General features: G+C 39.3%; 2 protein-coding genes across 2 annotated transcripts in view; both read right to left on the minus strand.

The window, feature by feature from the left end:
- The window catches only part of sms (spermine synthase), an 844,074-nt gene that overhangs the window by 615,703 nt on the left and 203,419 nt on the right, over positions 1-24,952 (minus strand). The gene's annotated exons all lie outside the window — the stretch shown is intronic.
- The window catches only part of phex (phosphate regulating endopeptidase homolog, X-linked), a 239,778-nt gene that overhangs the window by 198,943 nt on the left and 15,883 nt on the right, over positions 1-24,952 (minus strand). Inside the window, exons 2-3 of the mRNA XM_028799436.2 lie at positions 21,698-21,763; positions 17,449-17,610 (exon numbers count right to left, since the gene is read on the minus strand). Of these exons, the coding sequence (XP_028655269.1) occupies positions 17,449-17,610; positions 21,698-21,763 (228 nt within the window). The remainder of the gene's footprint in view (positions 1-17,448; positions 17,611-21,697; positions 21,764-24,952) is intronic.

Consider the following 24,952-nt stretch of genomic DNA (forward strand, 5'->3'; position numbering starts at 1 on the left):
TTAGAGTAACGTTTATTGTCATTTTTCTTATTTTGTATTCAGTTAGATCGTTTATTTTATGAGATTTGTTAGTGGATTTGAGGTTATCATCTTAGGACTCAACAAGTCACCATTACAAAAGAAGCACACTGTTTTTCCATTCTTAATTACTGCAATTTTGCTTTTGTTTAACTTGTCATCAAATTATTTTAGTAAATCGAAATTTATATGCTTCCAGTTTGAATAAATATTCCATTTTAAATGGAGCCAATGCACCCCAAATTCCATATCCAGATGATTATGATGGAAATCCTGGATCTTTGTTGATTTTGGGAATCATTGCAGCCTGATCTTTGTTTTCCCATATTGTAATAATGCTGCTTATTTTCTCTAAGTTTTTTAAATGGTTCTGAAATTCCAGAAAGAAGATATGTTGGTAATAGAAAATAACTAAATATAAAAGCTGAGACAGGGTGAGAGGAAAATATTTAATTTCTGTTTATTAGAATTAATGTAAATGATGAGATGACCAGTCACAATGGCAGATGTCTTTGAAGAAGTAACCCAATTATCTATCAACTTTAGCTGCTCAGATCACTGAGAAAAATAAAAAGGAACTTTTGAATGAGTTATTCATTTAAGTATACTGTGGAAGAATAATTTTAGGGTAACATAGCATTCATCTTTAAGAAATTGCATAAAGGGTTAATAAATGTCGGAAATGAGATAAAGATCAAGTGAACAACAAAATGTACACTGAAATATAAGAACTGGTTTAGGAAAAATACTGAGATGGTCAAGTAAATAATGTACCAGAAGAAAGGTTGATGTAATATACAAAATGTACTGAAGGGATGACTAAGAGATGACTAAGAAATCAGCAGATGGCCAATAAACAAGAATTGACAGAAATTTTAAGGGTGGTGGCTCAACTCAAAAGGTATAAGAAGAACCAGAATATAATATAATAGACTTTTATTTTATACCAGTAACACTGTACCGCATGATAATGTGCAGTGAATACACTTGACTTGAGCATTCCTAGTTTTCATCCTCTTTCTCTGTATGTTTAGCATTCGTTTGCTCAGCAGTTGATGTGCTTGCTGCTTCCTGAGCAGCTCTTCTTTTATCCACCCTAGCGGCCCGCTGTTTCTCTTCTTTCGTTGGCATCTTTTTGCGATAAAACCGATTGTTAGGTTTTGTGTTGCAATTACTTAGTACGTTTTTCTTAATTTTTCACTTGAGCTGGTACTTAAGTGTTCAATCTGCCTCAAGAATGATTAAAGATATGAAGAGGTAGAGGAAGTGACAGCGAAGGTGGTAGGGAATGAGAACGATGCACGTACGCATGCACCGCACAGCCGCCCTGCTGCGCGCTGCTTAGAGTTGATTCTATAATAAAATAAAATAAAAATAATCACCCTGAAAGCGGATAGTAGACATCACGTAGTATATGTGTACCAAATTTCAGGTCAATAGGTGAAACGGTTTGCGAGCTACAGGTGATTTAAAATCCTGGACAGACAAAAGAACAGCCACAGTAGCGTATTATATATAAAGATAAATCATTTGGATGTAAACCAATGAACCAACCAGAGTAAAACGTATGCATTGATTGACACTGTATGGAAATTCAACAGTTTATAAAATGATCCTCTATTCTTTGTTTCTCTGACCATTCTGATCATGCTGACCAGGCTGTAGTGGACTGCTTTTGAAGAATGCTTTCTCTTAGGCATTTTGCAGAGGAGTAATTAAAAGATACAATGAACAGCTTTTCTCCTGCCTGATTACTGAATTGTCCTTTTAGAGGACGTTTCTTTCTTTAATCTCTAAGATGTTAAATTTCGACCACAATACAGTGGATTCAGAATGTATTTAGACCCCTCCACTTTTTGCATACTTTGTTGTGTTGTAGATTTAACTTCAAATGGATAAATTTGCCATTTATGCCAATCAATTTACATTCAATAACCCATAATGACAAAGTGAAAACATGTTCTCAGAAAGGTTTGCAAATTTATTAAAATCGGAAGCTGACATCTCTGATTTATTTAAGTTTTCAGATGCTTTGCTGTGGCTCTCCAGTTTGTAGGTGCACCCTGTTTGCTTTAATTATCCCTGAGATGTGTCCACAACTAGACTGAAGTCCAATTGTGGTAAATTAAATTGATTGGACATCATTTAGAAAGGCACACACCCGTCTATATAAGCTCCCACTATTCACTCTGCATGTCAGGACAAAAGCCAATCTATAAAGTCCAAGAAATCTTTGTTGACCTCCATGATCAATTTGGGGTGAGGTATAGATCAGGGAAAGGGCATAAAATCATTTCTAAAGTTTTGTATACTCCCAGGAGCACATTGGCCTCAGTCATTGTGAAATGGAAGAAGTTTCGGGACCACCAGGACTCTTTCTAGAGCTGGCCATCTGGACAAACTGTGTAATTGGGCAATAAGGGCCTTGATCCCAATAGTCACTTTAACACAGTCTCAGAAGTCCTCTGTAGAGATGGAAGAACCTATCGGAAAGATGACCATCAATGCTGCACTCCATCAATGAGACGTTTAAGGTAGAGTGCCTAGACAGAGGCCACTCTTGAGTAAAAGGCATATAACAGTTTAAAGGACTCTGACAGCATTAGGAAAAAAATTCCCTGGTCTGCAAGACAAAAATGTAATTCTTTGGGCAGAACTCCAAGCATGATGTCTGGTGAAGAGCAGGCATTGCACATCCCCTGCCTAATGCCAAAGTGAAGCATGGGGGTGGCATCATCATGTTATGGCAGTGCTTCTCAATAGCAGGGACAGGGAGACTGGTCAGAATTGAGGGGAGGATGCATACAGTAAAAATACAGAGAGGTCCTTCAAGAAAACCTGCTCCAGAGTGCATGCAACCTCAGACTGAGGTGACCATTTAAATTTTAGCACAACAATGACTTGAAGCTTACAGCCAAGACAAGTTTCTGACTGCCTATGAGTGGCCCAATAAAAACCCAGACATAAACCCCATAGAACAACTGTGGAGAGACCTGAATATGGCAGTTTACAGACACTTCCCATCCAAACAAATGGAGCTTGAGATCATCTGCAAGAAAAAATGGGATAAACTGCCCAAATCGAGGTGCAAAGCATGACTCAAATCTTTGATTGCTGCAAAACGGTCTTCTACAAAATACTGAATTAAGGGTCTGAACACTTATATGAATGATAGATTTCAGTTTTTGATTTTTAATAAATTTGCAATTTTTTCTGAAAACGCATTTTCACTTTGTCGTTATGGTTTATTGAGTGTAGAGTGATGGGCAAAAATTACAAATTAGAATGTTTAAAATTAAATTTACAACAAAATAAATTGTGCAGAAAGTGAAGGATTCTGAATATGTTCTGATTCTACTGTATTGTGTTGCTATGATTTGTCAAAAAAATTATGAATAATTTCAAACATGCAGCTTTAACAAAACTATTGAAATTAGTATAAACGTAGTTTAGCACAGTAGTCCCAATTTCAGTTACTGGTAAATGGACATTTGCATGGAATACTGTCATATCAGTGCTCTATTGCACCAACATTACTTTCTATGCTCCATAGGATACCGCCAGGGTTTATTTTTATCATAGGTCATCTACAGTATGTTTTGGGTTAATCATGATGTTAAATTGCTCATGAAGTGGTAACTGATTAAATAAAGAAAATAGGTATATAATCTTTCCAAATAGATGTCTGGGCCACCATCTACAGTATTAACAGCATTCAGTGTACTTTGACATAATTTCTGTTCCCACATTTTTCAAACCAAGCTTTGAGCACTCATCCCCTGTGAATGAAGTCATTGCCATCCTAGAAGTGTTTCACCACAGGATGAACATTATTACTCAAAATTGCTTTGCAGTTCTTTCTTTTCACTTCCCTTTAAAAGAAAGCAGTGGACCTAAGCCATGCACCACATTCAATAAAAGAGCTACTGAACCCTTTACTTTGTTAAACAAATACTCTTGTAGATATCTTATTTGTGCAAATATGCTGTTATGATATTCAGGTCATCATGCTTGAAAAAGGCTCCACAGTTCAAATTAGGTCTCTGCTCTCAAACAAGGCCTATAAACATAATGGAAGCCTGGCTCTAAAACTCAAGAACAAGGTTGGTATACCCAAATAGGGCCAAAGGCAATAAATTCCAGAAATGGGAAAGCAGAACCATAAAAACCCCTGGTTCAGAGAAATATTGTAATTTGTAAATAATACTCACAAAGTTTATTTTAAAAAAGGTCAAACTACATTTTTAAAATGTTACCTAAGGAGATAACCAAAGAGCAAACAGAAAACAGATCCACATGAGAAAATCATTGTCCAAGGGCAGAGCAAAAAGAACCAAATTTAAGCACAACAATGACTTGAAGAAAGAAAATATTCAGACTGATCTTTCAAAACAACAGAGAAGAAATCAAGAAAGGGATGAATAACAAAACAACAGAATAGAACAGAAGAACAGAAGCAAGTGTGGAATGCCTTTGTCCAGGACTGAGACAAAGAGAAAGAATATCTATAGCCCCTTAAAATTACAGTACAAAAAAGGTGGGTATGATAATTACAAACTTAACAAAAACATTTACAACACTACAACAAATATATACTCCTAATACACACACTTACCTTGATCAACCGCAACATTAAAACCACCCGCCTAATATTGTGCAGGTCCTCTTCGTACTGCCAGAACAGCTCTGACCTGTCGAAGCATGGACTTCACAAAACCTCTGAAGGTGTCCTGGGGTATCTTGTACCATTTGCAGTAGATCCTTTAAGTCCTGTGAGTTGCAAGATGAGGCCTCAAGTTGTTTTAACAGCACATCCCACAGATGCTCAATCAGATTGAGACCTGGGGAATTTGGAGATCCTTGTTCCTCAAACAATACCTGAACACTTTTTGCAGTGTAGCAGGATGCATTATCCTGCTGAAAGAGGCCACCAGCATCAGGGACTACTGTTGACATGATGGGGTGTATGTGGTCTGCAACACTCTTTAGGTAGGTGGTAAATGTCAAAGTAACATCTACACAAATTCCAGGACACAAGGTTTCCCAGTGGAGTATTGCCCAGAACATTACACTGCCTCTGCCAGCATACCTTCTTCCCATACTACATTCTGTTGCCATGTCTTCCTCATGTTAATGACGCACACACACTCGGCCATCTATATGTTCCAAAAAAAACGTGATTCATCAGACCTGGCCACCTTCTTTGATTGCTCCATAGGCCAGTTGTCACATTCACGTGTCCATTGTAGGAAATTTTGGTTGTGGACAGGGTTCAGTATGCGCATTCTAACTAGTCTGCGGCTATGTAGCTCCTTATGCATCAAGCTGTGATGTATTGTGTTTTCTGACACTTTTGTCTTTTGGCTAACTTTGAGTTTTTCAGCAATTTTTTCTACAGTAGCTCTTCTGTAGGATCGGACCAGATGGACTAACCTTTGATCCCCATGCACATCAATGAGCCTTGGGTGCTCATGTTCCTGCTGCCAGTTCACTGGTTGTACTTCCTTGGATCACATTTGATAGGTGCTAACCACTGCATACTAAGAGCAATGGCAAGCGTGGGCGTTGTTCAGAACAAGTGTATCGGTATCTGATGATTGCGTCGCCTACTTCAGTGGAGGCAGAACGTGCTTTCTCAGCGGCTGGCGTACTTCTGCACGAAGGTGCGCTCTTGCCTGGACGACCGCACGCTGGACACGTTAATAATAATAATAATAATAATTCATTACATTTATATAGCACTTTTCTCAGTACTCAACGCGCTATCCACACAGGGAGGAACCAGGAAGCGCACCCACAATCTTCTTACTGCAAAGCAGCAGCACTACCACTGCGCCACCTGTGAGGACGTTGTGCTTTCTACGCTCTTATTACCACAACTAAAGATACATGTACTTATATGACAGCATGAACTGCTTGTAGATAAGGTTAGTCTTTTATTTGTGTCAACATATTGCAGTAGTTTTATTAAAAACAAGTGTTGGTCGTTCTAAAACCGTTCACATGTGAGATGCCTGTGCACTGTATCATCCCTGGGAGCCCGGGATTCCCGGGAATGAAATGCGGGATTCCTGAATTCCTGGGAATGGATAAACCCGTCCGGGAATGGATTCCTTACAAGATAATCAATGTTACTCACTTCACCTGGCATATATATGTTTGGTATCATTCTTTTCGTAATTTATCAATCTTTAATGTGATATTGTTAGATTTTCAGATTCTAATTCCGTTTTTAAATTATAAACTAAAAAAATATCAAGAACTCACATCCTGCAAGACAAGACTTTGCACCAAAAGATTTAACCACGCCTGGGGCCGAAAATAAAAGACAAAGAGTAGGACAGCTGCTATACAGGCATTTAAATGCAGATCGCGTGGCCTGGCAGCAACAGAAATTCAACAGCTGATGGAGCAAAGAGGAGGTAAAAAAAAACTGTATTTGTTTCCCTTTGTATCATCATTTAAGAGAGGGTTTCGGAGGAGCGACTGCATCTCCTTGGGGTGCATCAGCCCCCCCACAACGCAAGCGGCAGAGACGCGAAGTGGCTGGCGCATACCATAGGCCAGAGGGGTTTGCAATCGAAGCGAGCAGGGGGGAACCCCCTAGTTTATTAATAAATATTTGCTTCTAATGATCTTACAATGCCTGTATATTTCAAAGCATAACACAAAATTAGGAAGCCATTTCAAAAATAGCCTTTTCTAATAAATAAAATGACTTTACTAGTGCCTGCATCTATTAATCATAACCTTAAAAGTGTTGGCGTTTTTAAGGGTAAATGATAACCAGTAATTACCAACATACAGCATTTGTCATTGCAGATATTTTGGATAACAAGTGGCTTAAGTATTCATTTTTAACTTATGCATAAGATTGTTAAGTAAATAAAAAATAAAAATGAATTTTTAAAATGCAGAATTAAATGCTGTAGAAATTTTTTCCTAACTTAGTTACAGAATCTCTTTTGTTATCCTCTGGATTCAGCATTGGAGCATTACCATTAGCGATAGCCACATTTAACAAGAGTGGAAATGCTAACATATAGTCTCTCCACATGCAACAATCAAGTCCGCTGAAAAGACAAAATAATTCTGTGGGCCGGTGGCAGCAGTCAGGTAAATCACAGAAAGGTAGCCAGCACTGACACTTGTGCAGCTTGAAAAAGTTAGTGTAGTGGCAACAACAGCAGGTGTCGACCTGCATCTGCTTCAAGAGACTGTCACGTCTTGCATGCATCATGCAAGAACACTACATTTCTTTATGGCAGTATGGTATGTCTCCTTTTATCAACTTTTTCTTGTTGGATAATTGTGAGCCACCCATTCCCTTTCTTACTACAGATTAGTATTGTACTGTGTGGAATGAATGGGAGTGAGCACTGGAGATGCATGTTAATAGTGTGTGCAAATGTAATCCGGCTAAATTATATTCAGATGCAATCTATATAATAAACAAACTTTAAAAAGTGTCTTTGAGAAAACTGCATGCCATATGTAACCCAGTAACTGGTATGAAGAAGGCTCAGCAGAACAAGCAGAACAAGGAAGTTGCTGCAGAATGCAATTTCAAAAAGAGCACAGTATAAGATAATAATAAAAGGAACTGAACTGGGAGCTATTTACACCTAACTTTAAACCCCATTAGGGACACACTAGGCAGTGAACCACCACCCAGACCTTTCTATCTAATTTGTACTTCGCTCTTCTAGTTATGGTCCAGACCCAAGTCATTCCATTACTCACTGCGGGTTTTGCACCTCTGCTCCTTTCTCTGCATACAAAAGTTACCTGCACTGCATGCTGCATTTAACACCCTTTCCATCCCAGCTCATCGCTATACTCCTGGATCTGGGGTTTAGCTCTTCACTGTGCAACTGGGTACTGGACTTCCTCACCGGCATACATCAGCAAGTGTGTATTGGTGGGAAAACCTCCTCCATCATCACCATCAACACTGGCACCCCGCAGGGCAGTGTGCTGAGCCCCCTGCTTTACTCTCTCTACACACATGACTGCGTAGCTAAGTACAGCTCTAACACCATCCTCAGGTTTGCTGACAATACCACTGTAATAGGTATGATCAGCGAGGACAATGAGACAGCCTACAGGGAGGAGGTCAGACTCCTGTCAGAATAGTGTCAGGACAACAACCTCACCCTCAACGTTAGCAAAACTAAGGGAGATGATTGTGGATTTCCACAAACAGGCGACAGAGCACAGCCCCATCTACATCGGAGGTGAGGCTGTGGAGCAGGTCAGCAGCTTTAGGTTCCTCGGAGTCACTCTCACTGGTGACCTTAAATGGTCAAGTCACACTGCGGCAGTAGTCAAGAAAGCCCAACAACGCCTCTGCTTGCTCAGGAGACTGAGTAAAGCTTGGATATCCCCCACAACCCTGCGCAGATTCTATAGGTGTACTGTGGAATCCACCCTGACAGGATGCATCACATCCTGGTACAGCAATTGCTCAGTTCAGGACTGCAGAGCTTTGCAGCGTGTGGTGAATACAGCACAGCAGATCACAGGCACACGGCTCCCTGTGATCCATGACATCCACACTACACGCTGTCTCAGGAAAGTGAACCGTATCAGGAAGGACGCCAGCCACCCTGTACTGTCACTTTTAACCCTCCTCCCATCTGAGAAGTGACTAAAGTCTATTCGGACGCACACCTCCAGGTTCAGGAATAGTTTCTACCCAACTGCAATCAGACTCATGAACAATCAGTAACCTTGTGTCGCCTCCACTGCTACCTGCACATATACTTCTGCCACTGTCTCTATTTATTCCTAGGATTCTGGTCTTATTTATTTACTTACTTATATTCATTTATTTATTGTGTGTGTTTTTTTTTTTTTGTTTTTTTTTTGTCTATGTTCACTGTCTGCGGGGACACATGCAAGCAAGCATTTCATTGTACATAGTACTTGTACACATGACAATAAAGAATTGAATTGAATTGAATTGCTGTTTTGATCCGGCTGACATGATCACCACCTACCAGCCCTTCCAAAAGAAAAGCTGGCACAGCCCAGCCCTTACTTTTTGTTTAACCCCATCAAAGTGCCATCCCTTTTTCTCTCTCAATGTCAGTCTTTTGCATGTGGCCCTGATTTACATGACTGGCAGCTCTCCATAGTGCTCTCTGCCTCCCTTACCAGATCCAACTATTGAAAAGCCACCATCTCACAGCCGACCGAGATGCTACTAAATTTTGGATACTGATAAAGCGGTTCAATTTAAAAAGTTTAACAACCCGCTGTAGCTTGATTTTTAGTGATTTATTTTTTTGCTGTTATTTTAGAATTATCTTAATTTATATTGCAGCATCCCTGAAAGTTTACTGATGACCCCAGTGGGCCACACACCCCCTGTTGAGAACCTTAGCTGTAGAATGCAGTCTTTTACTAAACATTCTTCACTTTTTTGCAAACAAGTTCTGGCAGTCTCCTTTATTAAGTATCTGGCTTATAAATAACATTGCAGTAAAGACGTCACATGCCAACACACACATGGGAAAACCCAGAGTCATAGCCATGTAAAGGAGGAAGCCTATTGACATTTTTAGATGATAATCAGAAAAGAAAACAACAATAAAAATTAATTTTCTGAAATCATGTTTACAAAAGAATATGTTCAAACAAACTTAACTTTATCCAGATCTAGACGTTCTGAAAGCCACTGAGCTTTCTTATTTTAACCAGAATAATGAGTAAGTGCGTCTGCCCAGTATTATTATAGCTGAACTTAAACATAACGTGATGTTAATTACTTAGTCATTTTAGAGTCTACAATGGTTTAGAAACACCTACTTTTAATGTAAATTATAGCTCTTAGTTATTCAGGTGTTTACTTTATTGTGTCATTTATCTATTTTTTATGCGTCTACCGACAGACCAGCATTTGACAGTTATATAATAACAATTTACTCCAAGATAAAAACTAATGAGGTTCAGAATAAAGACACTCCCAAATTCTATGCCTAGCTACAGCAATTCCCCTGCACACAAAGAGGCACCTGCTTAAAATATCTTGGAACAGAAAAGTAAATGTATAGATGGATGACAGATTCTTTCAGGTTGCAACTATTTTACCTCAAATAATACTTACAAGGATTTACATTATTCCTTAGTGTAAAGCAGATGTTCATTTTAAAGGCCATGTTGAAAAAATAGATAGATAGATAGATAGATAGATAGATAGATAGATAGATAGATAGATAGATAGATAGATAGATAGATAGATAGGTAGATAGATAGATAGATAGATAGATAGATAGATAGATAGATACTTTATTAATCCCAAGGGGAAATTCACATACTCCAGCAGCAGCATACTGATACAAAAAATAATATTAAATTAAAGAGTAATAAAAATGTAGGTAAAAACAGACAATAACTTTGAATAATGTTAACTTTTACCCCCCCCCCCGGGTGGAATTGAAGAGTCACGTAGTGTGGGGGAGGAACGATCTTCTCAGTCTGTCAGTGGAGCAGGACATTGACAGCAGTCTGTCGCTGAAGCTGCTCCTCTGTCTGGAGATGACACTGTTTAGTGGATGCAGTGGATTCTCCATAATTGACAGGAGCCTGCTCAGTGCCCATCGCTCTGCCATGGATGTCAAACTGTCCAGCTCCATGCCTACAATAGAGCCTGCCTTCCTCACCAGTTTATGAAGCATGCTGGAGCCAGAAGATGCATTTTAAAAATGAATCATAATGCATATGTTGGACAGTAAGAGAAACAGAAGTCATGGGAAAAATAAAACTATCTTAAGTTAAAAATATAGATGCCAGCAAACAAATGCAAAAATATAACAGGAGAAACATCTTGAAATAATTTGAGGTCAAAATTCAAGAAATTTAGAATAGAACAGAAACAAAAGTGTTTCACAAATGCAAATATGCCACAGATTCCATGTGGAATTTTGTGCTCTAGTTTTGTTGTAATTATTATATATTACTATTATGATGCTAAAATCACATCAACACCATCTCAGGATATTTTGTTTTCGTGGGTGCTGCCATTTTGTGCTCATTTTCATGGCTGAAGCCATATTGTTAATTGTTGCTCTGCCTATTTCCTGGTTACATATTTACATTTACTTATTTGGCTGATGCCTTTATCCAAGACGACTTACAAGTGATGCAATTGGTTACATGGATAAATGGAGCACAGGCAGGTCAGGTGACTTGCTCATGGTCAGATAGTATCAGTAGCAGGATTTGAACCCAAAGCCTTAACCACTCTGCCACACATACCACTTATATAAGATGGTGGCAGGCAGTTTCTGACATTCTAGCTTTGTACCCTATACCTTATTTGACTTCTTTTTTGATATTACTGAATGGTAAAAGATGCATTAGTGTTGAGACTTTTTGCTTTGTTTTCTGACTTTGTAGTTTTTGCATTCTGTCATTTGATTTCTTGGTCTTTCTTTAACTTCTTTTCCAAGGAGGTTATGCTCAAGCTTTATAAAGCACTGGTTAGACCTCACATGGAGTACTGTGTGCAGTCTCCAGGCTAAAAAAGAAAAGATATAGAAGTGCTAGAAAAATTAAAGAGAAGAGAGACTAGGCTGATTCCAGGGTTACAGGGAATGAGTTATGGGGAAAGATTAAAAGAGCTGAGTCTTTTCAGTTTAAGCAAAATGAGATTAAGAGGAGATATAATTGAAGTTTTCAAAATTATGAAGGGAATTAGCAGAGTGGTCCGAGACTTGTTAAGGGTAAATTTAACACAAACGTTAGGAAGTGTTTCTTTACACAGGGAACCATAGATACATGAAATAGATTATCAAGTAGTGTGGTAGACAATAGGACTTCAGGAGCTTGCAAAACTCGACTTGATGTTATTTTGGAAGAACTGAATGGATAGGACTGGAAAGCTTTGTTGGGCTGAATGGGCTGTTCTAGTCTAGATTGTTCTAATGCTCTAATGTTCTTGCCTGTTCCATCTCCTGATCATATACCTACTATTTCTCAAGTATCTGTAATGATTACAAAACCCAACAAGGAATAAAAAGACGGTAGGCAGCACAAGACAGTAAATGAAAGAGTTGGAACCAGGTTATTCATGCAAAGATGATTTTATTTTAAGTATACTATCTCCATTTGATTTTTATGTTTTTTCTACCCAATATTTTAAAGTACAGTCATGTGCCGATTTATGGCTGACTGATTTTTACTTATGGCCATGGGCCATGGGAAAGCAAAAGGGTAATACTGTTCTAGAAATTATCAAAACCAGCTGCAGTAATAAATCTTTTGTTATTATTTTTATTATTTCACAGGGTCTCATATGTTTACTGACTCTTGGAGGGCCCTTTAGGGTTTTTTTTTGATTGGTGCTGCTCCTCATGGGTAATTCTTAGGCATTCTGCTCGCACCTACTTTTTTAAACCAGCATTTCTCATACTTTATGGTCCTGTGACCCAGTTTTGCCTCCCCAGCAGCAAAACTGTCCCCTTGGTAAAATCAAAGCAATCGGTGGTCCATCTTGGTGAAATGACCTCACTTAGAACCAGGTGACTTACTTGAAAACAAACAATGGCAACCTACAACCTAGTAGTGTCACGATTTAGTGGTTGCCTTACACTGACCCAACATGTGGCTGCAGAGACATGAAGATGAGTTTGTGGTACTCCATAATGGCAATTAAAGTGTGCATGCAAGTAACCCACAACAGACCCACAGAGCCTCAATTTCAATGATATGTGCACTTGGTGACTGACATATGGCCAAATGGCAGGTCTCCAACTGAGGTATAAATCGGTGCATGGTTGTGTTGAATATTTATATGAGAAACGTTCACTCTCTCCTTCAGGCTGGAATGTAATCTCAAATGAACTGCTTAGGTTTGCCATGACATGCACTAAATGTGCCTGCTTCTTCAGAGATGCAATCAAATCCCAGACATACAATACACACAGTATACACAGACAGGCAGCTTTTGGAAAGGTCAGGTGTCTAGTCTTTTAAGTGGAAGTTCTGACTTGACATGGTGATATTTGCTGCTAACATGGAAAAATGAGAAAGAGGAGAATATTCCTTAATAGGATAACAAGTTAAGATGTTTCAATGGGTACATCACAACTTGAATTATCCATGGGTAGGCCAGATAACTGCATTTTTTACTACTCATTTTATATTTGTTTTTGACCCAAATCCAGCAAAGAAAAATATATAGAACATGATATGATAAATATTGGTAAGGGGTATAATTTCTGTCCATAAAATATATTACATTTTCTTTACACTCACATCACAGAATATGGATCTTATTAGAATTGAAAGAAATTACAAAACTACTGAGCCACAAAACTTTGGAACAATACATATTTTCATACCATTTTCTAAAACTATTTATTCAGTTTCAAGGTTGCAGATCACCAGAGCTCGGTGGCATTGGGTATAACACAGCAAACAAGCCCAAGTGGTAAAGTAAACTACTGTACCTATCGAAAGAAGGAAAGTTGCATCACTCTCAAGACACAAAACTCATTATGTCATTATAGAGCTGCTGGAGAGACTGATCTCTTGGCTCTTTTACTTGTTCTTTAATCTTAATTATGACTCATATTTAATTTGGTGGTTACTAATCCTTTCTTTTCTTAGAATCCTGCAGTGGAGGTTGCCATCACTGCTACCCTGAACAAGTTACCCATCCTGGTCTAGAGATGGAGCCTTATAGATGATTACACTACTATCTTCAGACCACTATATGATCCCACCATGGTCAAATAAAGTTTAACTTTGCCCTGTCCTAGTTCCAAAAAGTACGTTTTCTCCTGGATGTGTAAAATTTGTTTTCCCCTCAATTGCCAACTAATATTAGCTTAGCAGGGGTGGGGGTTGATTTGTTTTCAATCCTATTTTTGTAAAAATTGAACTATTTGTATGGAATGTTATGTGATTTCAATAAAATCGATAAAATTAAAAATATATATATTTGCTTAGCTCATTACTTTGCATTGTATTATCATCATCACAATGTGCATCTACGGTCATTGTAGTTGGCACGTGTTTGCTGCCATTGCTCACTTTATAAATGTTCTGTACACTTTGTCAGTGTTTCTCACTTTCTTTATTTTTTTAAAGATTATAATATGCTGTATTTTTACCTTAGATTTGCATTTTTCTTCAGATTCTGATTCAACTAAAATTGTAATTTCAGGCAGTTACTGGATTGAATCCCCCCGTCCATCTGCTTATGTGTACTGCAATGCTAATGGCTGCTCTCACCTGTGATTTCTTTCACTTCTGCAATAGTCCTGCCATGCATGGTGGAATATAAATAAATATGGCTTGAAATTTAAACTTCCATTTTCACCCGTCAAAGTTGAGAGGGTGGGCTCTAGCGAGTATTGTGTTTGACTAGTGTATCATTGGTGGGAGGGTGGTAAGCTCACAGTCAAAATTTTGCACAGGCTTATGAGCTACCAGATTTCCAAGGAAAGCAAAGCACCTGCTCAAAGGTGTAACTGTGTGTGTCTGTGGTGGACATGAGTGACAGAAAGATGGCCAAGATTACTGCATGAAGCAGCCATTTTAATTTACAAGAACCCAGATTTCCTGGTCTTCTGAGAAGACTGAAACTGACGTGTGGAGTCTGCCTATAAATTTAGCAGTTTGTGGCCAAAGATTTATGCTCACTCTATTGGTGATTCACCAATCAAAACACAGTATTCACTAGAGCCCACCCTCTTAACTTTAACAGGTGAAAATGACACTTTTCGTTTTATGTTGTATTTCATGTTGTACAGTATGTGGTGTCACTGAAATAAATGAAGAAATATTTAAATATATCCTTAAAAATAACATTTCATAACACATTGAATTCTTTATACTGACATATTGTGTTTGAAAACTTTTCCCTTGTTGCACGGCTGCACTCAGGTCCTAATTTGAGACCCTGAGGTGGTTCATCATGTGGTGATGTATCAGTGCATGCCCTCACCGACCACCCAAATTTGACTATAGATTTACTTATCTACACACTTATTAATTTTTTTGTCCAAAATATTCATCCATACAGTTTGCTTAATGTTGTGCTTTCTGTTTAAGTATTTTGATTGGATTGCTACCCTAACCCTGCTGATATCAGCTTTCTTGTGGAGATTCAGAATGCTAAGACGATCACCTGTGATTTACTCCCGCTTTATACTGAAGTCTGCACTTCTCTGGCTTAATTATTGATTTTTGTCACAGGGGATCGCTATGTCACTAGGCCATGCTTGGGAGCTCATCAGCTCTCTGAATTCTGAAGTACACCTTTCAGTTTAGGGTTTATAATCGCAAGGGTGTCAATGTAGCAGATCTGCAATTGAAATAAACTCTGAAGATGGATCTGTGTGTAACAAACTTTCTGCATCTAACACTGCCGTGCTCGATGCAAGGTTCGTCAAAGATGAAGCACTAGAACTGTGTGATTCTTTGCAGTCTGAAATCTCACACAAATGTGGAAAAAACCTCAGGAGTTTGCATCTGTAAATGAGGAAACTCTGACCAGGCTTGCAGCTCAGGTCAAGGCGGAGATCTGGCTGGAATTGTCACACCTGAAATGAACTTCAAAAGAGTAGCTAATGAGTAACCAATGTCCTTCAAGAGTTTGGCCATTAGACTGATAACAAAACCCACTCTTATCCTATTCAGAGTTGTTTATCTTTGTGGACAACTGTAACTTATACATTTATACAGGCGACCCCCTTGCGAAGTCACGGTTCAGAGTTCGCGGTCTCAGTCGTTTGTGGATTTTTCCTTAGAACCTAATAATTGTTCGCGGAAACTGCAAATATCTTCTGCAATTTTTTATGGCTTTTTTCGTGGCAAAATATAATTTTTCATGCATTTTAACGCAACATTATTAAGAACAATATACTTTACTAATTTTGTAACATAAATATGAACATAAATTCAGCTAAATTTCCATATAAAATATAATACTGTATAATTTTTTTAGTACTGTAGAGAGAACACAAAGCAACCATAGAGGAAAACGTGGCTTGGGATGGTGAAATACTGTACCCCTGTACTCAGAGGCAGGAGGTTTGAAAGTAGCCAATCCAAGAGGTATTCATTTCTCCTTGCTGTTGATTGGCTGCTGCCCTGTGACGCATCTCTGGCAGATGCAGCCCAGCATTCCCGCATCATAACAGTTTACCACATGTAGCTATCTTGAGTGTTTCGTTGAGTGTTCTCGTGTTTTTTTGTTTTGTTCTTCTTAAAGCCCTAAGATGCCACCCAAATGCCCTGCACCTTCTAAGGCTTCTGGCAATGAACTTAATCATGGGATCCCTATATGGTTTGAGCTCTCAAAGTTAATAATGGCATCGATGCTACCATTCAGACATATAAAACCGTCCTCGCCACCATGAGGAAACAACGACAGCAACTTCGTATCACAATGTTCCTCAAACCTATCAAGAAAAGCCAGCACGAAACCCCACCAGAAGAAAACCCGTCAGAAGATATGACTCCTCCTTAAGCGCCTGAAGTACAGTCGCCATCCGAGGAGCTGTAAATCCTCTGCTTTGCTGTGCAGTCATTATCTTCATTACATACCTTCATCGTACTGCACAGGTAATTCATCATCATCATCATCATCAATCAATATCATTCATTATTGGTGATTACCCATACATTTTACTGTATTTTTATCGAATTAATTTATTACTGTATTTACCCTACTTATATCAAAGAAAATGACAGCATACACCAAAGAAAACGTGCTTGCATGAATTACAGTACATATAGGGGTAATATCGGTATTTTACTTTCTAGCACTGCGGGAGACATAGCAGTTTAGGGTAATGTATTACGATGAGTTTCAAATGAAATTAAAGTGTTCTGGGGGCATATTTAGGGTTTAAACTATAAAAATAGGCATTTTTGACCACATCCAAAATTTGTGGGTTTTCACAATTCATGGGTGCTCTAGGAACGTAACCCCCATGAATTTCAGGGTTCAACTCTATTCCTATATGTAAGCTTACACAAACTGTGCTATTTGTTCAGGGTTTGTTTCTATTTTTTCCTGTTTTTTTGTTTCTTGTTCTTGTTCAAAACTTTGAATTAGTTTTGTACCCCATGTTATTAATGTAAGAAAATGCATTATTATTATTATTATTATTATTATTATTATTATTATTTCTATTAGTCTGTATGTATTGCATGCTGTTTTCTGATTCATAATAGTTCTATTTTGTAAATATGCAGTGTGCTGAGCTTGTTTAATTGGAAGTGCATTATGTGAGTATAAACTGAATTGAATTAAATTTTAAAAAATGATCATCTCAAGGACTAATAAAATGCTTTCAAATTGTAAGGATGAGTGGATTGGAACTTCTGCTTTATTATGGAGTTGTTCTTAACATCATCAAGTGAAGTCACAGATAATTTTAATTAGCAGAGATTAAAACATGTTCTTACCTTTTAATTTGAGATCCACGTTCTTCCTGAGCCACGGGTAAATGCCATAGCTTGAAAAATCATCAGGAATGGGGTTTTCTTTGAGCCACCCACCGCAGGCAAATTGGAAGAAATCTTCACAAGGAGAGGCAGTCATGTCAATCTTGTTGATGATGGATCCCGCTATAAAGAGACAGTGTTAATTGGTTACATAGCTTATATTTATATCACAGCACATCATTTTCTAACCCTGCAGGGTTATTCATGATTGCCCAAATTTTGGAAATCATTAATTTTGACAAAACAGTTTTAGAAGGATTCATTGGTAGCTGAAGACTTTTGACTGCAAACCTTGAGCCTGCAGGTTCAAATCCCACTACTGACACCATGTGACCAAGTCACGTCACCTGCCTGGGATCCAATTGGAAAAACAAAAGAAGTGCAACCAACCAAAACTCAAATGTTGTAAGTCACCTTGGATAAAAGCGTCAGCCATATAATATAATAATAATAGTATACTCTGCATTAGGTGAAACATAGCAGATAGGAGTTCAACTGTTTTGAAAGTTCCACCATGAAGGTAGGTGCAGCTTTTTCTTTGGTAACACTTTACAACAGCAACATTTAAGGCGTGGCACATTTCATTATTCGCCTTTTACTGCTTTACTGAAGGACTGTTACACAGCAGTAAGAGACTAAGAAATGCACTAGACGTATTCCGACATGTTCTTCTTGATGCTTTATTAGGCTTCTAAGACCAAACAAAGCATTTGCTACATCTGTGTTACATGGCAGTAACTGACTACCAGACACACCTAAGTAAGAAGCCCCTCTTCTAATCTCACCACTTGTTTAAGTTAGTCTGTAGGTATAAAATTACCGCAAATTAGTAGACAGCACTTTTTTACTCTCCTTTAAATATGTAGTCATGGGTGATCAGGAGCACTATATCCCAGTAAAGAATTTGCAAAAGCTTAATGTAATATTATTTATTTACAAAAATATGCAAGTCAAATTAGTAACCATAGGTTTCCATAAACATCCATCCATCCATTTTCCAACCCGCTGAATCCGAACACAGGGTCACGGGGGTCTGCCAGAGCCAATCCCAGCCAACACAGGGCACATGGCAGGAACCAATCCCGGGCAGGGTGCCAACCTACCGCAGGACACACACAAACACACCCACACACCAAACACACACTATGGCCAATTTAGAATCGCCAATCCACCTAACCTGCATGTCTTTGGACTGTGGGAGGAAACCCACGCAGACACGGGGAGAACATGCAAACTCCATGCAGGGAGGACCCGGGATGCGAACCCAGGTCCCCAGATCTCCCAACTGCGAGGCAGCAGCGCTACCCACTGCGCCACCGTGCCGCCCTAAACATTCAATATAATATTTTTTTTTAGTACCATAAAATACTACACATATTCTGATATCCTGACTGAAGTTACAGAAGCTTTGCACATTGGTTTCCTCATTTTACCTTCTTATTAAAACTTTGTAGATTATTAGTCTGTTTTCATTTCAATATACAATCATAGCCAACAAATTTAGTCTATCATACAACTTTGCTTTCATTAAAAATGTATGTATTAAATTTAAAAGTGGAAATCCAGCTCTTTCATTCTGTGGATGTCATTTATGCTTTGATGAAAGCATGGTGTTTATTATAGGGTCTCTAGACATTTCACTTGTATCAGAGAGTTTAATGTATGATGTAAATGCTTCCATCTCCCTTTAAATGTAGAGTAATGGCTAAAAATAATTTGAGCTTTCAGTTGTAATTTTGTTTAGTATGTTCTCCTGGCATAAAGCTGCTGAAAGTGTGCACATTATGCACAAGAGTACGGCACCTTCCACTTATTTTTGGACAGTGTAGTCAGAGCTGTTATAATTAATAAAGTCTCAAAGAAGTGAAGAGATGAATACAAGACAACATGCTAAATTTCACCTTTTTGATTTCTCTGTATTTCTAGAGAAAAGCCAAGCAAAATGACACCTTTTATTGGCTAAGTAAAAAGATTACAATATGCAAGCTTTTGAGGCAACTCAGGCCCCTTCTTCAGGCAAGATGTAATCAGTATTTCTACACACTTAGAGGGGTGAACGAAAAAACAGCCTCGTCATAGTTTTAGCAGCAGTAAATGCAGCCAAGTGAAGTTAGAAGGGCTTCCCTCTAGCATTTTGGTTCTGTTAGTTCTGTTATCTGTGCACTTATTGGAGAGAAGACATGAAGTGGTCATTGCAACAGCATACTGTGCTTCAATTGTGGAACTTTATGTTCAAACAGGCTTCTTCAAGGTGATACATGAGAGATTCTTGGGACAATGTCTCATTGTGAATGCATCTGCAAAAGGCGCAATTCATCAACTGGTGAAAAAGTGGCAAATGATCTTTTCTGTGAGAAGAGCATCAAAACCAAGAAACCCTTTTGTCCATACCCAAGAGGTTTCCTCCAACATGGATTGCATGGAAAGAAGTCCTCAGACAGCAGGTGGGCTAAAGTCTGTTTTCATAAACATGTTACAGAGTCTTTAAAACTGAAGAAAATTGGAAAGCAAATAAGAAAATTAAAATGCTCCAACTTTACATTTACTTATTTGGCTGACACCTTTATGCAAGATGACTTAGAACATTTGTGATATAATTAGAGCACAGCAGGTCAAGTGACTTGCTTATGGTCACACAGCGTCAGTAACGGGATTTGAACCCGCAGCATCACAGTCTGAAGTCCAGTGCCTTAACCACCACACCACACCATCCATATGTAAAGCACAGGGAAGCTGCAGTGTAACACACCAAACATTGGATGCTAGGCAGGAACAGTCCTTGGATGCCATCCCATCGTGGGGTGAAGACACAGACACCCACACGGGCCAATCTGGCATCAACAATCTATGTAACCTTCATATCTTTCAAAACCCAATCTCAGATCATCTGAAAATTACACCATGCATACATTTTCAAACTGGTTTTTAACAATAAGAAAGTGTTTATTTTGCCACAATAAGCAGAAAAGAAATAAAAAGAACACATTTTCTGTCATTTCAAAATCATTAACGGAACTTGTGTGCTTTTTCATAATTTGAATGTTTTAAATGTGTCATTGTAAGTGAGATTTAAGTTATACTTTAACTTTTGTGGCACGCGACTGGGCATGTCACCCAGCTGGCCGCCTATATAAGGGGCCGCCTCCCTTCATTGAGGGCTGGAGTCGGGTGAGGAGAAGGACGAGGTCTGGGAGGAGGCACAGAGAGGCCGAGAGAGAGAGAAGGAACGGAGAGAGGCCTGGACTTTGGGGGAGTCTTGGGGTTGTGTGGCACTTACCTGTAAATACGGACTGTAAATAAACGTGTGTTGGGTGCAAACATGATGACCGTCTGTCTGTGTCCGGGGCTCGTTGTACACTTTGAATTATGAACAATTGATGGTATGTGACACGGAATAAGATATAAATATGTAGCAGTACAATTGTGTTTTAGGGTTCGTCTGTCCCCCAAGTGTAAATGTCAAACTCTGCCCATTCTTAAGAAGGTGTATGGAGGTTGTGGTGGACAGCTGGGACGCCTCCACAATGGAACGACCAGGGGAGGAAGCATGGACAGAGCATTTCCTCTCCCAGAGTACTAGGTGGCAGGCCCCCTGGTTTGCAGCAGTGCCTCAGACTCAGAGTTTGATATAGCCCTGTTGGGATCCATGGGCGTCCCCAGGGTGTGCTGCAGCAGCAGCTGAGCTGCTCTTCTGCCACACCCATAAGTTCTGCCGGAAATGAGTCACATGGAGCACATCTGGGTGCCTTATAAAAGGGGCCAGCAGACACTACTTGGTGAGCCAGAGTCGGGAGGAGAAAGACGAAGCTTGCCGGGAGGAGTGGAGGAGAAGAGAGAAGGAAGAAAGAAAGAGAAAAGGAGAAAAATTGTGTTGTGCTGTGTGCTGGGGATTGTGTTGTGCTTGTGGGAGACGGGGAAGGCCTTTCCCACAAGAGAAAAAGGAAAATAAAATTTGTGTGTACTTGCACTTGTGCCTCCTGCGTCAGTCTGTGTTGGGGTTGACTTCCACAAGGTACATTAAAGTTCTCTTTGTCTGAATAAGTACGTGTGAGTAATGCAACCAACTTTAATTCCTCATAATTAGAAGATATGCAAACCCTTTGTGCATGTCAGTGAAATCACCAACAGTCAAACTGAAGAGTAGGGGGAATGCTGAAACACTGACAGACAGCAGACCACCCAATACATTTTTATGGAATCTCGCTCTTACCTGCTTCAACGCATTCTTGAGTCAGGCAGTATTCTTCAGACTGAACTCCTATTAGACCACGAGCAGCTAAAAATAAAAATATTAGTGCATTAGTGAAAAAGAAATGAAAGAGATGCAACATGTTATTCAATAAAAGTAATATTTTAAAACAATTACTTCATATACAGTAGAGGGCAGCATGTTTCAAGTAAACATCAACTTCCATCTTGGAATGGTTCAGTTTAACAGATAACAGTAATGAGAGATAATAAAAGAAATTAATGTTTATTATCCTCTCATTCTGGACAATTTACCCTTCTGTTGTCTCAATGTTGTGAATGGATCCTTACTGTATAACTGACCACTGTAGATCTGTAGATCACATTTTAACATCATAATAGTCAAAATGAAGTAAGTGAATGTACTGAGCTTTCAGTCATATGTCATATTTATAGTTTTAAATATTCAAGTTCTATATTTTACTAAGTTACACAATTTTTTCTATGATTTTCACACAGCTTTCATTTACTAATCTTAGCGAGTTGTGCTGAGTTGTGTATTGTGACATCCCCAGCAACTCAGTCATAAAATTCTGTGACTTGCCACAACAAAATCAATGTGGTTTGATTATGTCCTTAAGTTGTAGTGTAGTGCAGTAGTGGGCTCCTGTGTGTGTGTGACAGAGCTGATAACCAATGAAATCACACTTTTCAAAGAAAAACAGAAGACGCCGAGCTCATTCTCATCCCAGGATCACTTATATTTCTCCAGGTCTTAATAAATGACTGACTTTTTAATCTCTAATTTCATCATCTCTAATGGCTGCATTTTCTCAACTACTCCCATCTTCCCTGGCTTTGTTCCCTCTCCTATTTATGCTCCCTGCTTGTTCCTTTCCAGTTGCACACCTGATGAAGGCTGTACAGCTCAAACGTTGTGTCTTGTAACTTCTTTTTTTTCAGAGATTAAATAACTCTTAACTGTTTTTTTCTTTAAACGAAAATACTGTGCATACAATATGGCTGCAAAGAAAGAAAAAAAGGGGTGTTTTGGACTATGCAAACAGAGGATTGCTTGTGTCTGTCACAGCAAAGTAGAATGTAAAAAGGAAAAAAACAAGCCACGACTGTGGCTGAACTCACCATACATAACATGACATCCCCTAAGTGAGGAAATCTAAAACCGGAATCTTTAAATTTAACGCGCTCTCTGACTCAAACTCATGTAGTGTGCCCGCCAGCTTCACTATCGATACAGACTGGTAGGTACAGATTGTTGGGTTAAAAGGAGGCTTTAAGGCCTCTGCAGTCGCAAGAACCATACTATATTTATGGTGGCTAAGCTCAAAACGTACTAAGTGCCAGGTCAGAACAAGTGCATTTTTGTAACATAGAGTAAAATGAGAGGAGCTCCCTTATAACAAGCCTCTTTACTCAACAGTAAGAACAGTCAAATATATCAAATCTAGTATATTTATTTGGTATGGCATGAAAGGGAAGGACATACACAAGTCAGAACACAAAATACAATTTAAACAGAACAAAACCAACACCCTGCTGCCTCTCTGGGCCTGCTATGAGCAAGTTTTAACTACTGTCTCCTTAAGGAAAGGTTTATAGGAGGGATTATGGGGGGCTCCCATCCTAGTCCTCCTCAAGAGAATCACTGAACAGTTCTTTCCTAACTTCCTGCTTCTCCCTCTTTCTCTCAGCTCTTAGCCTCTTTTTCCTGCTAGTGAGTCTTTGATCTCAGCTTTTCTCTTGACTCTAACATCCATCTGCTTTCTGTCTTATGGCAGCCTTAACCACCCTTCTGTGCCACTTTAGGCCAAGCCACAAAATCAAATCTGATTTAGGATGGCCCAGAAAACTCCCTCTAGCAGCCATTCATTATTAAATGCTCCATTGCCTTTATAGATGCTGCCAGGCAGATCCACGCTGTCATCTCTGTTAAAGGTGCAGCAGGATCCCAGTAGTTCCACCTTGGGACAGATTGCCTGATAGCAGCTTGTGTGTCCTCTGACATCCTTCCAGACCTCTGTCTCTTATCTAGGATTGCAGCTTCTTAGAGGGGTCTTTTTATAGGCCTTCATGGTCCTTATCTTTAAGCCATTTGTGGGCACAGTTTCTCCCTAGACAGAAGGTCAGGCATCTCTGGCTCCTGCAATCCTCTGTCTCATGCAGTGCTGCCTATGTCACACATGTGCACGTGGGAGGCAGCTAAAGGGTATCATTGCATGCCAGACCAGGTGATGGCAGTGTTCACTGATCCATACTCTCTTTCTTCTGAAGACCAGCTGAAGGAAATCCCGCCTGGGTATTCTGATGTCACTTCCTCCGGCTCACCTGTATAATTGCCATTTTCATTTTGTTTCATAGTTCTGTTTTGGACTCCAGTCTGTAAATACCTGTTTTTTGCCAAGTACTTGTTCCAAGTATATGGGGTGGATACCCCAAACCTTCTTCTGTCTTTTCTGCTCTCTTTTAACACCACACTTGCTATACCATAACCAACATTCATACTTCAGGGCTTCAGGGGGTTGGAGTCCACTCTTAGGGACTGCAGGAATTGGCCTTGGACTGGGACCTGGTCACACACACACACACACACACTGGGCCAATATGGAATTGCCAATGAACCTAACAAGCACATCTTTAGGGATGAACCTTGAGAAGATCCACAAAGAGTTGGACAACACATACAGTAAACTTTACATCCGGGATTCAAATCCAGGATTCTGAATCCATGAAGCAGTAGCACTAGCCACTGCTTCACCATGCTACTCCTACTACACTATAGGACCAGGGATGTCACTAGCTTCTACACTTATTACGGGCGTAACTCCTCTCCCTCATAAAGCCATTACCCCACTGGGTAAGGGGATCCCCATGGAGTTTTTGCAGTGTCGGTTAGCGTCCCCTTGGGGTTTTCTTGCTGTCCCTTGTAGAGTTTTCGCACTGTCAACAATTAAGGGGAGGGTTAAAGGTCCCCTGTGGAGTTTTTCTATGAAGTTGGGCTGTATAATCAGCCTAACTGGAGGGTTTTGATTAACCTTGGGCTGGACACTTGAGATCAGGGCTAAAACCCTAGAAGCCTATCCCGATCCACTGTATAAAACTCATTATAGTAAACTAAGTTGCTTTGCCCCTTGCTCGCTTCGCTTGCCAACCCCCAGGCCTGTGCTACGCACCAGCCTCTTTGAGGTTCTGTTGCTTGCATATGGGGAATGTGGATGTACAATTTAGACAGTTTGTTATTTTCATGGAAGTTGTTACA

Source organism: Erpetoichthys calabaricus, chromosome 4, assembly GCF_900747795.2.
Source record: "Erpetoichthys calabaricus chromosome 4, fErpCal1.3, whole genome shotgun sequence".
Classification (NCBI taxonomy): Eukaryota; Metazoa; Chordata; class Cladistia; order Polypteriformes; family Polypteridae; genus Erpetoichthys; species Erpetoichthys calabaricus.